Source organism: Cuculus canorus, chromosome 1 (genome assembly GCF_017976375.1).
Source record: "Cuculus canorus isolate bCucCan1 chromosome 1, bCucCan1.pri, whole genome shotgun sequence".
NCBI classification, from domain to species: Eukaryota; Metazoa; Chordata; class Aves; order Cuculiformes; family Cuculidae; genus Cuculus; species Cuculus canorus.
Genome location: NC_071401.1, coordinates 99799419 through 99811943, shown reverse-complemented (window position 1 = coordinate 99811943; position 12525 = coordinate 99799419). Strand labels below are relative to the sequence as shown.

Genomic DNA, 12525 nt, shown 5'->3' with positions numbered 1-12525 from the left:
GTTTTATTCTAATGATTCTGTGTACCAAATGTAATTCTGCATTAAAATGTCAATATAGGCCAAGAGCAGTAGCTCTTATCTTGGCTAGAGAGAATCTGTTGTGGTATTTCAGTTATGAAGAGGGCCCATATGCCTGCATCCCATCAAAGCCCCACCTTGCACTGCAGTGTTCTAGATGCATCTATCTGCACTAACTGTTGTGAGTGAATCTTGAATGTTCTCTGAGGTTTGCAAGAGCTACCGTACATTCAGTCACTAGGACCTTTTAAGAAGTTCTAATAAAGTGAGACTCCTCAGGGAGAAGACAGTGGCTATCTAGGAGTTTCTTACACCCTTCCCCAGCTTTCCATTTTCGGTCACCATCAGGAGCAGGATGCCGGGCATAGGTGGACACTGTATATTCATGTGAGTGTTTCTGCTATTCCTTATTCTTTCTGTTCGCCGTGTTGGCTTAAGGGAATCTTGGTCATGCCAATACTATGCAGCGCAAATCAGGCTTTTTTCTCTCTACTTTGAGCCCTCATTGGTGGGTCCTACACCCTTTGAAAGGTGTCTTCTCATCCCCATTTAGGGCACTGACTGCATTGAAGAGGGTCAGGATGTAGGTGTTAGTTGTTTTCTGGATAAACTACAGATCATAAGTAGGATTGGGATCATGGACAAATCCTTTTGTGGCTCTAAGTATTTCTTTCTCTCTCAGAAGAGGCTGAGAGTTGGTTGCTCTTCCTGACTTTCCCTTTGTTTATGGGGCTTTTCAGGATAACACCTATCCTGGGACACTGAACAGAGAGTTTCATTCTCTGTATCTAGTTTTGGTACACCTTTTTTTATATCAACTATGTAAAATGTAGGCTTTGCAAAACATAGGCTGTTGACTGTTAAACTCCTTTGGCTACTGAATTGTGGCAGCCCACATACTTTCATAGCATATTTTCTAGCAACTCTGTTGCCACAACCAGCCGAGTGTCTTGGCAATGCAAATTTTCTGTGTCAGAAAACCAAAACAAGAACTGTATGGTAGTGGGTACAAATGATGTTTCAAAAAAGACAGATAATTGCAGCTCATCCTTTTGTTGCCCATTGTTCACGTCAGCACTGAGGAGACAATTCTGTTGCAGAAAAGGGGTTTCTGATGATCATACTGGCAAGGCAGGTGATGATCACCTTTTGTAGTGCTGTGTCATTGAGCACCGGCAGCAGACCAGTAACTCCACAGATGCTAAAGGCAGCTTTGCTGTGGTTCAGCTTCCCAGATCCAGAGCCGATAAGCCAGAGTACCTCTAGGTGGTCATTGCCCGTAAAGCATGGAGCAGCTTTCCAGCCCTCACTACTGCCGATATGATGTTGTGATATCAAACTTCCTATTATTGGGCTGGATCGCAACTAGATTAAAACATCGGTGCATCCCCATGTTGCCCAAACATTACAGCCATCCACAGCTGTGGCCCTGGGCTACTAACGCTTGGCACAAGAGCAGTGTATTCAACATGGCAGGTGTGGGCAGGCCAAGACACCGTGCTCATCTTGCTCCATCCAGGCAGCCTCAGAGGGGTGCCCTGGGCTTGCCATTCCATCCCAGCCAGGCGTTGTTGTGACATGGTGACACGCCACTGTGCCAGCCCCGTTCCAGGCTGTGGATCTCTATGGCTTGTTGTCCTGGCACTGACCAGCTTGGCCTCCTCCGCTCCTCCCCAGGGGCCAGACAGGTTCTTAGTACACAAAAATTTCATTTAAAAACTGTCATTAAAAATGTCATAAAAAATAGACGTTTCCCTCCCCACCATCTTGTTTTCTTTAATAAAGCAGGTTGTGGCACAAGCTTGTTTAAAGGAAAATAAACCCAGCTTCTTCAGTGTTTATTTGTTCTAGGATTTTTTAATTTCTTTAAAGGGGTCTAGAAATCAAATTTGCTGGAGCTCGGTTCCCTCCTGCCAGCCTGGCAGGGACCACTGCTGCCCAGAGCTGGAGTTTGATCCCATCTCTGTGCAGGGGCTGAAGGGATGTGGAGCCTTTTCCCATAAAACTGCTTTTAGAGAAGCAGCATGAGGGTAGATGTGATTTTGTCTATTTCTCCTCAGCCCTCATCCTAATTAAATGGAAAAAAAGATCCTGCACTTGAAACAGTTGCCAGAGCTGTAGCCTAAAGTAGCACTTAGTTAGGTGGACTTGGTGTGGTGGTTAGGGACTCAAAATGACCATAATTCCCACATCGCATTCTGGCCCAGCAGCAATGTCACAGCTGTTTCAAGGATCTGCCCCCTGCAGGTTACGGTCAGTCCCTGCTAAGAGGTGTCTACACTATGCCAGCTGGTTTTTCTCTCTCTCTCTCTCTTTTTTAAAATATTTATTAGCAGCATTTAAAAAGACCAATGCCTACCTTTCGACCTAGGTGATATCCAGTCCATGGATGCTTTTATGTATTGAGCAACCTTAGAGAAATTGGGTTACAAACATGGGTAGCACTAGTTAGGGAACGTCATTCTCTCATTCAGTGTCCAAATTCAACTTTTGCTAAGAATCCCATTAAAGCCAGAATATTTTATTATTTCTGTAAAAATCCCAATACTTATATTTGGAACTTCAAATGATTTTTCTGCATAATCAGCCAAATAAATTTACTAGTACTGTAGAAAGCTGCAGGGAAGATTAGTGCTTGCTACTCTGGGAAGAAGGTGGGAGAGAGAATTGCTGGCAACCAAGGAGAGAGAATAGCCATCCTGGCCTGACCAAATCAAGACCTTTGTTTTCGAGTGGTGGGAAAATTGAGAGGAACTCAACCAGGACGCTGCACACAGCATTATTTGTAATCTGTTCTCATGTGTCATTAGGATATTTTCAATCCTTCTGCCTGGAGGCATTTTAACAGCAGCTTACCCACCATCCACAAAATCCATTAGCTTAAACAATAAAAAATGAGCCATTTGGCCACACGGCAATGGCTTGAAATTGCCTTGCTAAGTGAAGATATAATGAGGATGGAGACTTCAGAGCCGTGCGAGGATCATGACAGACCTAATGGAAAATACAGTCGCTGCGAGCTGTTCTCTGCAAGGTCAAGATCAGGCATCAGTTTGCTTTTCCTAGACCACCTTGTAGCTGGAACCAAACTTAGTAAGAGGCAGGCAGTGAATGCAGAGCTTGTCACCTAGATGCATGTTTTTTAGGGCACCTCATCTAGCACGTGTCTGCTGATGTTTGGAACTTCACTTCACATCTGGTAGTCATTAATATGAGTTGGGCTGTGAAAACCAAGAACGGGACTGCCAGCATCTTCACAAGCCAGCAGGTGCACCAGTGGCTGAAGAGTTTGAGGTTGGCCCTCATCCCTACTCGCACTGCTCCTCCTTGCCAACTGTGCTGATGAACCTGTCATAGAATCATAGAATCACCAGGTTGGAAAGGACCCACCGGATCATCGACTCCAACCATTCCTAACACTTCCTAAACCATGCCCCTAAGCACTTCATCCACACGTTCCTTAAACACCTCCAGGGAAGGCAACTCGACCACCTCCCTGGGCAGCTTATTCCAGTGCCCAATGACTCTTTCCGTGAAAATTTTTTTTCTGATATCCAGCCTGAACGTCCCCTGGTGGAGCTTCCGGCCATTCCCTCTTGTCCTGTCCCCTGTCACACAGAGGAGGGCCAGCTCCCTCCTCTCCACAACCTCCTTTCAGGTAGTTGTAGAGAGTAATAAGGTCTCCCCTCCGCCTCCTCTTCTCCAGGCTAAACAACTCCAGTTCCCTCAGCTGCTCCTCATAAGACTTGTTCTCCAGCCCCCTCACCAGCTTCGTTGCTCTTCTCTGGACACGCTCCAGAGCCTCAACATCCTTCTTGTGGTCGTGCAAGCACTCCCTAAACCCATTCTGTCAAAATGACTCAGGCTAGAGGACTTCTCCCATCAAATGTATCAACTCAACAGCCAGGGATATTTTTATTTTATTTATCCCCCTTGCCAAGAGCAATTTCCTTGGGGCTGGGGAGCGGAATTTTGTTTCCAGCCCATAGCTGTATGCAACCACCCCACTTGGTTTATTGCTGAAGTGGATGATACACAATCAATCCCGCACTTGGAAGCGAGATGCATAGCTACCATCCTCTGTCAGCTTTTTGACTTTATGAGCCTGTCAAACTGTTTTTATTCACTTCCAGCATAATCTTTCCACGATAAGGAGCTTGCATGGCTAGAGACAGGCAGGAGGCTGCCACAGTTACCTGGGAACTGTAATAAATTGCTAGGCAGCTTTCAGGGTTGCAGCTCTGTGGGAGTGTTCGTCTTAAAGCTTCAGGAACTCGGTTCACCCCCTGTGCTTTATGTACACACCAAGGTGTGCAGCTATTGCCTTTCTTTCATAAGCGCGAGCCTAGGTGGAAGGAATCATAAAAACCGATCCCTTAATCAGTGCATAAAACCGAGTGATTAATTAACAGTTGGTTCACGAGTAGCAAGAGCAGCACCAGTCTCACTGCACAAATTACCCTTCACCAGGAATCTTGCCTGTCTGGGAATTACTGTTCCAATTAATTGCATTTTTCTATAACTGAGATTGCATGGGATTATGGTATTATAAATGGGATTTGCTCTAAAGGCCATTGGCCCTCTGTATCTTATGGATTACTCCAGCTTCTCCTAAAAGGAATTTTGATAATGCTCCTTTAATGAGACTGCACTAAATTGAATTACATCTTGCTTTCCCCCTGCAGTGGGATCTTTTTCTATGATATTTGGCATGTGCACAGAAGAGAGTCGTGTTCCTTTCTAGGGAGTTATCCGTGACCTATCTAACAAGACCTCCACAAACAAACACAAGCCTAAGCCTAAACACATTCGGAAGAAACATTTTCCTTTGGAGGAATATGGACTTGAAGGCCTCTGCTCACCATCACTGATTATTCTGGCCCAAACAGTCCAGCTTTAAAACCTGAGATGTAAATCCTCTGGGGACATTCTGCAAGCGCTTTATAAACCGTCGGTGCTCTGGGGACTGCGAATAACGCCAAGCATTTCCAGACCTCTGGTCCCTAGTGCTGAATTCCCTTGATATAGCAGGGATGGGAGGTCAAAGGGAATAGATTGTCAAAGGGAATGCCTTGTTGGTGACAGGCAATGGGAAGGTCTGCAGTTTCTCCCACTACTGGTTCATAGTAGTTGGTACCTCTTCATCATAATGCATTCTCGCAGGTGGCTTGTGAAACTACCTGCCCAGGTTGCCCAGTTGCTGAACCAAAATACCTCCTGCTCAGCTGGCCAGCACAGCTGTGTCTGGGCCAGGAGGTGAATCGGCTGAATAAGTGAGGTTTTGTGGAAGGTCATGGACAGGGAAGAGGGACGAGTCAGTGAAATAGGGCTGGAAAGTCTAGTCATATCTTAGCTGAGGTCTGGACTGTGCTACTTCATCTTGCTTGAGACAAAAGCTGCAGGTGATGCTGGAGAGAGACTGCTGTGGCTTGCAGGTGAAAGGAGTTAACAAGAGGATTTCCCTGGATAGATTTTGCTGTCTTTGTTCTGCTCCTAGCTCTCTTCCCTCAGCCCTGCTTCATCTAATCCACTCACTGCAAAGAAACAGTAACTACCTTTCCCACCCCCCCCCACCCCCCCACCCCCGCCAGCACGCTCCTCCAGTGTTACTCTATAAGCCAGCCTGTAGCTCCATCAATGGATCTCAAAGTTCAACCTATGGGGTCCTTGCCATGAGCTGGGTACAGAGGCTGCCTTGAAGATCACAGGATCCACTCACTGCTGTGGTCTCATCTCTCTGGGCAGGTGAGCCTTGTGGTGTGGGTTACTGTTCTCTCCCTGTGCAAAGAGCCAGAGCTGAAGGAAGCTCTTGGTCAGGTTCCAGCTGGAAATGAGCAGAAGGTGCTAGGCTGGGGTCTATGTACCACAGCTCACCAATAGCTATGGAAAAAAATTACTGATGGTGCCGTTTTAGCCTTCCTGGGCACCTATGGGAGAAAGCATGTTTGGGGTTGAATTTGATGAGAGGAGGCTTTGTCCCTAAAATGTACAGACTTAAAGACTCCACTATTGTGCGCATGCTGGTGCAGGTGGCTGCTGCGCTGGTATGCCTATCGTGTCAATAGTGAGCACAGACCAACCGGCCATTGCTCTGAAGCCTGCTAGCTAGCTGAGAGTCCTTGAATCATTAAGCTGTACTCGTGGGATGCTGGTGAAGTGTGTGAGAAGTGAAGAAGCAGAAAGCGTAACAAGGAGATCATAGAATCACCAGCTTGGAAAGGACCCACTGGATCATCGAGATAAGGTGTACATCTCTAGCTGCAGTTCTTGTCTTTATCTCTATGAAGTCATATAGTGGAATTTTACTGGGGTAGCCGCTAACAAGCTAGATCAGGGTATAAAAGCTCTGTACTTTCACTCGATAAACGATTTCATTTGCACCTCAAATGAAGTCCATGCCCCTTAATCACCACAGGCACCCACTGTCATACCCCAGTGCCAGTCTGATCTTGTAGCCTGAGAGGCTCTTCCCCGCGTTCACTGATGAGGCACATTGGAGGGCATTGACCTCACTGGGAAGCCAAGGGAGCAATATGCCAGCAGCAGCGTAACGAGAGAAAAGCTTGCCCCAAAGTCACTCCTGTGGACGGATGGGGAGGTGGGAGGTTAGTCATTCACGCCGCACTCCTCTGCGTGAGGGCAGCTGGTTGGTGCAGAAACACACTACAACAGGGCTCCTCTGGGAATGTGTTTATTTATATTAAAACACTATTATACAAACTGAAAGAAAGAAAGAAGGAAAAAAAAGAGATGACATCTTAGAGGGGCAGATGTGCCAAAGTCGGTGCCCCTCGGTCCCACCCTGTTTTGCTGCTGTATCCTTCTGTTCTTCTGCAAATGCCACAATCCTTGTAGGAAAATCCCTTCCCAACCCTCTCTCTGTGTGAACATCCAAGTTTTCTGTTTAAATGATTTTCAGACATCTTTGTTTTCTGCCTCCAAAGAAAACTCTTGCCGAAATGTTTTTTCTTAATTTATTTATGTAACACAGTGTAGAAAGCTATCAATTCATAAGCAATGGTTCTGTACAATCATCCTGCAGAGGATCCCCGTTAATTTTCGACCAGCAGGCACTTTTCCCCCCCCAAAGTGCTCACAATTAACAGGGATTCTTTTTAATATTTTTTAAAGATCAAAAAGATACATGAAAAGAAAATAAAATTTACCTTTCAATGCCTAAAGTGTGCACATAAAACAGGCACAAAGAAACGAATGTGTATTCCCATGTTTTCTACGCCACTAATACAGCAGGAGCAACAATCTGTACAATAAAATGCAGCTGCAGAGGAAAAGAATTTCAATAACTCATCTGGAATACTTTTTAAAAAATGTTGTTTTACTTTAAAATGCATAGTGATCAGAAAAAAATGCGCAGCAAAGAGAAGCGGCTAAACCCCACAGACACAGAAAGCAACCCCCATCAATTCTTAAAGCATATTTCAATTAGGACTTAATTTTTGTCACAAATCACAAGAATAATATACAACTGGCTAAGGAGCTACATGATAAATAATTGGGAAAGAGAATCTATCCATGCACTAGTTAAATACAGCTAACCTCTTTACAGTACACAAAAAACATTCATTAATAATGTAGTGTAAAGACTTAAATGTAAAGAGAAAGAGAGAGAAAATACATTACTGATTTTATTAATTCAAGTTCAGGCATCTACTTGTGTTACAGCACAGCTGTCAAAAGGCGAGAATGAGTAAATAATAAAACAGTGTTTTCCTTTCTTTCCACATTATTCTATAACTGAACACCGATGGGCAGTGAAGCAATCATTCTGCTGTTCAACTCATGAGGTTGCTGTGGTGTCCTAGTTCTGCATCTGTTCAAAGAACTTGTAGGTGGGATTTTCATAGCCATTTTGCTGCATCTTGGAAAGGTGGCGCTCCTCTGGTGTCACTGCAGCATCCACCTGTTGTGAGAAGAGATATCCAAGGTCAGATTCTTGCTGAGTTCACAGCATGCCTCTTGTTTCCCTCCTTTATGGTGACACAACATACTTTGAAACCCTATCCTGTGCATTCAGGCAGAAAGCATCCTCTGAAACTCAACACGGGGTTTAAAGCTGAGAGAAGCTTGTTCCTCAGCCCCCAAGTTGTGGTTCTGTTTGTGTTTTTTTTTTGTTTTATTTCTTTTTAACAGAAACGGGGAAAGTAAGTTTGGTTCCAAGCTCAGTCCAAATCTCACAAGAAAGTCTAAAGGAAAGGTGGCTGGGAAGTGATGGGGATACTTCTCCGTTAAACAAACTATTAAACCTAGGACATGGAGGCTCTTACATTGTCCGAAGAGAGAATTTGTCTCTGAAACCTTTCCCTCCAAGTTGTGCAGGACTGCCAGTGGCCTCATGAACAAAATCAATAGAGGGCATTGCACCCCGCAATATCAGAGGAGCAATTTGCAAGTGATGGACCTTCCAGCTTGGACAGTCATGGTTCACTTTTTGTAGAGTCATGCAGGAGAAGACAAGGAAACAGGAACAATTCTGCAACTTTTTTTTTTTTTTTTTTAATGCAGGACTCCAAAACCAGCTGACCAAACTCAGCAGAACCAGCTTTGGTTTTTGTTGTCTGGCTCAGGAAGCATGCAACTTCACAAAAAACAAAAGGGGATAGATTTTGCACCTCCCCACTAGTCCTCCAGTATTAGTTCCCCCCGTCCCCTCCCCAGGATATATATATTGGTATCTGTAGTCGGCAGCAACTGGATTTCAAAAGAAAAGAAAAAGCTCATTAAATAGCTAAGAAAGTGGCTTGAGGCTGCCTTCTGTCTATACTGTGCTCTCAGATGTGTTGTAGATGCTGTGGTCTCAAGACCAAGAAAAAATAATTGGAAAAATAAAACGAGGGTAGCAAGGAAATGTCAGAGTAGCCAGGCCCAAGGTAAACAAAAAATCCCATTACTCTCACAGAAGCAGAACTTCTCTGGCTCTAGGGGCAAGTTTGGTTCAATTCAGTGACAAACATCTTGATGTGTCTGCACTGGTTTAAGTATTTCTATTTAACAAAAATTGATCTTTCTTGATTACTTGGAAGACAGGCATAAAGAGAGCTCAGTCAAACCTCTCTGTTGAATACCTGTGGCTCCACAAATTATTTTGTTTCTTCACTGAACATTACAGAAATATAGAACTCCACTAAAGAGTGGCTGAGAACAGTCTTTAAATGTCGATTAGGTATTTTACCTCTGCTGAAATAGCTCACTAGCTATTGTATATTCAAAACTTATCGTATCCTGGCTACCTTTCTAAACATCTATGAAAACAAAGCTAAGAAAGCCTGTTTGTCAGCTATTTCATCTGCCACCTGTTACCTCTAGTGGTTGAGAGATCTTAAAAGAGAAGGTAAAAAAGTGGAATTTTACATTGTCAGAAATTGAAAATCAGGAAGATGCCTAAACTCTACACTGAAGTATTAGGTATTTTCCCGTGCATTCCTCCAAGTGGTGACCTTTAGGAAAAGCATCCATTTACTGTTAGCATAAAAATAACTGATAATGGAAAGCATATTCTCTCAAGAAGCCTTCTATAGCAGGCTAACTTACTCTAAGCTTTTCACAAACAAACAAAAGGAGAAGTACTTATGTCTGATACTCATTTTAAATCCAATGTACAATACTGGAGATAACTCAGTGTCAGTGAGAACAAACTATGACCTTCAGTAAGTTGTTATCCAATATCCTAGAGAAAGATTAAAGATCTGTTCTTCCATGCAGCTTGGCTTATTTTTGCAGCCATTCATTTATTTTGGTAGGCTATATCACAGGACCACCTTTCCCACAGTACCACCATCTTCTGTCTTGATGTTCTTTTATTTATTACTTAAGAGAAGAAATGGTTCTCTGTGTGTCACGTGTATTGGTCTGCTCATATGAATAGCTAACCCCAAATCTGATCCATTTTCATACCTGTACCTGCTCCAAATCTCCACATCCACGTTCCAACTCTCAAACTGCATTTTCAATCAACACCCTATTTCCCATAAAATCTCTTTTTTCTTAAGGAATAATTGCACATTTTTTGTGAAATACCCAGCTGTAAAGGTCACATACTGCTTTTGCTCACAAGCTATTGTAAAACTCCCCTTAGCTGAGAGTCCCAAACACTCCAGCAAGCCCATGACTCTTGCTGGTCAGAAGGGAACAGAATGCCAAGCAGAAAGGATCGCTGGGCTGAGCCGACATGGGACTCCCTGTGTCTCTTCTGATTCTGCAATATAACTGGGCCTTTTTTTGCTGCTAAAATACTGCCATTCAAAGGCTGGCTTTCTCTTTTTTCTTTTCTTTTTTTTTTTTTTTTTTGAAGTTGGATTTGCATGGAGTAATTCTCTTATGCAATAAACCCAAAATACATCTATTTCTTCATTTCCTGTGACATGCTTTCAGGCAGTGAGATCCTCTTTAGAGACAGTGCACTAGCTCTAAGCTGCTCTTTCCAGATTTCCCTTGTTGTAGAAATAAGGCTGAAAAAAATAATGTTTCTCTTCCCCTGCCTCCCTTTCTCTCCAGAACTGACGAAAGAAACTTTCTCTCTTCTACTGAAGGAAGCAAGCTTCCCCTGGCCAGCCCACACGAGCAGTGAGTGTTCAGCTTGGCTGTCAATAATCATTTGGATCTGTCAAGGACAGGAGAACTCCTGGGAGTTTCACAGCCTGTCTCCTCTTCAACCTCTCCATCCAAATCCCCATGACGTTTCTGTACAACAACATGCTCAACAGGCAGTGTACAACTGTGCACTCATATTTTAAAGACTTGTCCACGCCTGCTGCTCCAGTCTCACCTATGGCCAGCAGAGAGAGCAGCGGTGGGGCTGGGTGAGAGGCAGTGAGAGGTACTCATGTCTGAAAATATATCCAGGGGCTGGGTTGCCTCCTGCTGCTATACCTGTCTTTTCTTTAGGGGCTTTCAACTTCTCCTTCCACACAGATATGCCATCTATATTCCTATGTAGTGAATCTACTTCTGTCAATCCCTCAACACTATTGCTGTTTGGCAGAGCACTTGTTTTCAACCTATGTAATCAGTGTAACAGCAGTAGGGACTAACAAACCCATTCCATATAGGCTTTATAAGAACATGGCCTAATCCCTGCCCCAAGGATCATGGAAATTTAACAGTGTTAACTATTTCCATGTGGCTGCACGCCATCTGTTGCTGCTAAAGCCGTCACTAACATGTCTGTGAAGGGAAAAGAATAACAAAGCAGAGACAAGAGTAAGTGTTCCTGTAGCATCTTCAGCACTTACAGAAAATAGGAATGCAAAGCAAGCGTGGAGGAAAAGCCACTGTTCCTTCCATCCCTGAAGCGGTTGCTGTAGCATCATTTCAGCCCTGGTTCTCGTGTGCAGTAACACCATGCTAGAGGACTATGAGGTGCTAATGCAAATCAAGAAGCGAGAGCCACACAGTCCACAAATAAACCCACCAACAATATAAAGCAATATAAAGCAATGGCATTGAGAGACCGGGGTCTCTGTGTACCAATACACGCCTCAGAGCCTCTCCCATTCTAGGAGGCTCCCTCCACTAGGCTGGGATGCAAAGGAGGGGCATGCCAGAACCTGTGTGCTGTACTTCTTCATATTTAAGTTCCAAACAACACTGTTGAACCCTGTCACCCGTTTCAGCTTAAGCCTCCCACTCAGCACTTCTTATTCAGAACTAGAAGATGTGATAAACACACAGCATAACCCGCTTGCAGGAAAGAAACAGGGTAAGACAACAATATAACTAAAAAGAATTAAAGGAAGTGCAAGGAAGAAGAGAATAAAAAAAATATGAGAAACTAGAGAAAATTAGAAGAAAATCAAGGAGGAGAAAGATTATCAAAAAACATCACAAAGGACAGCAAAATCAGACTGAATTTCTAACATCCTTGGATACTATTGAATACTAAAACCCCCACTTTGATAAAACTAGTTTTCAGTGAAAGTCCAATAACCTCTGAAATATGGTGTTCATAGACGAAAGGCATTTACTGAGGGTCCTCCTTGCAGTCTCAGTCAATATTTTTTTTTTAATTTCCCCTTCTGCCTTTAAAATGACTAGTGCCGGTACACTCGCACCTCTCTTCCCTGTAGCTGTCTGCTACAGGGTAATCCATCACACCGCCAACCTATGTGCACTATCACTCATCCTGAATGTCTTCTCTTCTGCACATTTTTTACCCATTTTGACTCTGCCAAACCACTCCTCTCGTTCCTTACAACCTCTGTCCTAGTTATTGCTCTGCCAAATGACATGCCTTGAACCCAATTATCTCCTTGTCAGTAAATCCCTAAAGCCCTTTACCATTTTAAGAAGCTTTTTGCACCCGTTATGGAGGTGGCAGAAGTTGAATGCAGTGTGGGTTCTCGAGCACTGCTGAGAAACAGCCTAGACACTTCTCATTTCTACAATGTGATGCCTCTTGAGAAAACAGCTTGGTCAGGTAGATAACCTCTTTTGAGACTGTCCACCTATCCCCTTCCATTCCACCTTTCAAACAGAAAATCCTAACGTGGA

The 12525-nt window shown here is 43.9% G+C and overlaps 1 protein-coding gene across 3 annotated transcripts in view; it reads right to left on the bottom strand.

Moving 5' to 3' along the window:
- Positions 1 to 6698: 6698 nt before the first annotated feature.
- Positions 6699 to 12525, bottom strand: part of APP (amyloid beta precursor protein) — a 216670-nt gene continuing 210843 nt past the window's right edge. For all 3 annotated transcript variants that reach the window (XM_054056832.1, XM_054056833.1, XM_054056835.1), the window contains one exon: positions 6699 to 7939. In XM_054056832.1, the coding sequence (XP_053912807.1) occupies positions 7838 to 7939 (102 nt within the window). In that variant the 3' untranslated portion in view covers positions 6699 to 7837. The remainder of the gene's footprint in view (positions 7940 to 12525) is intronic.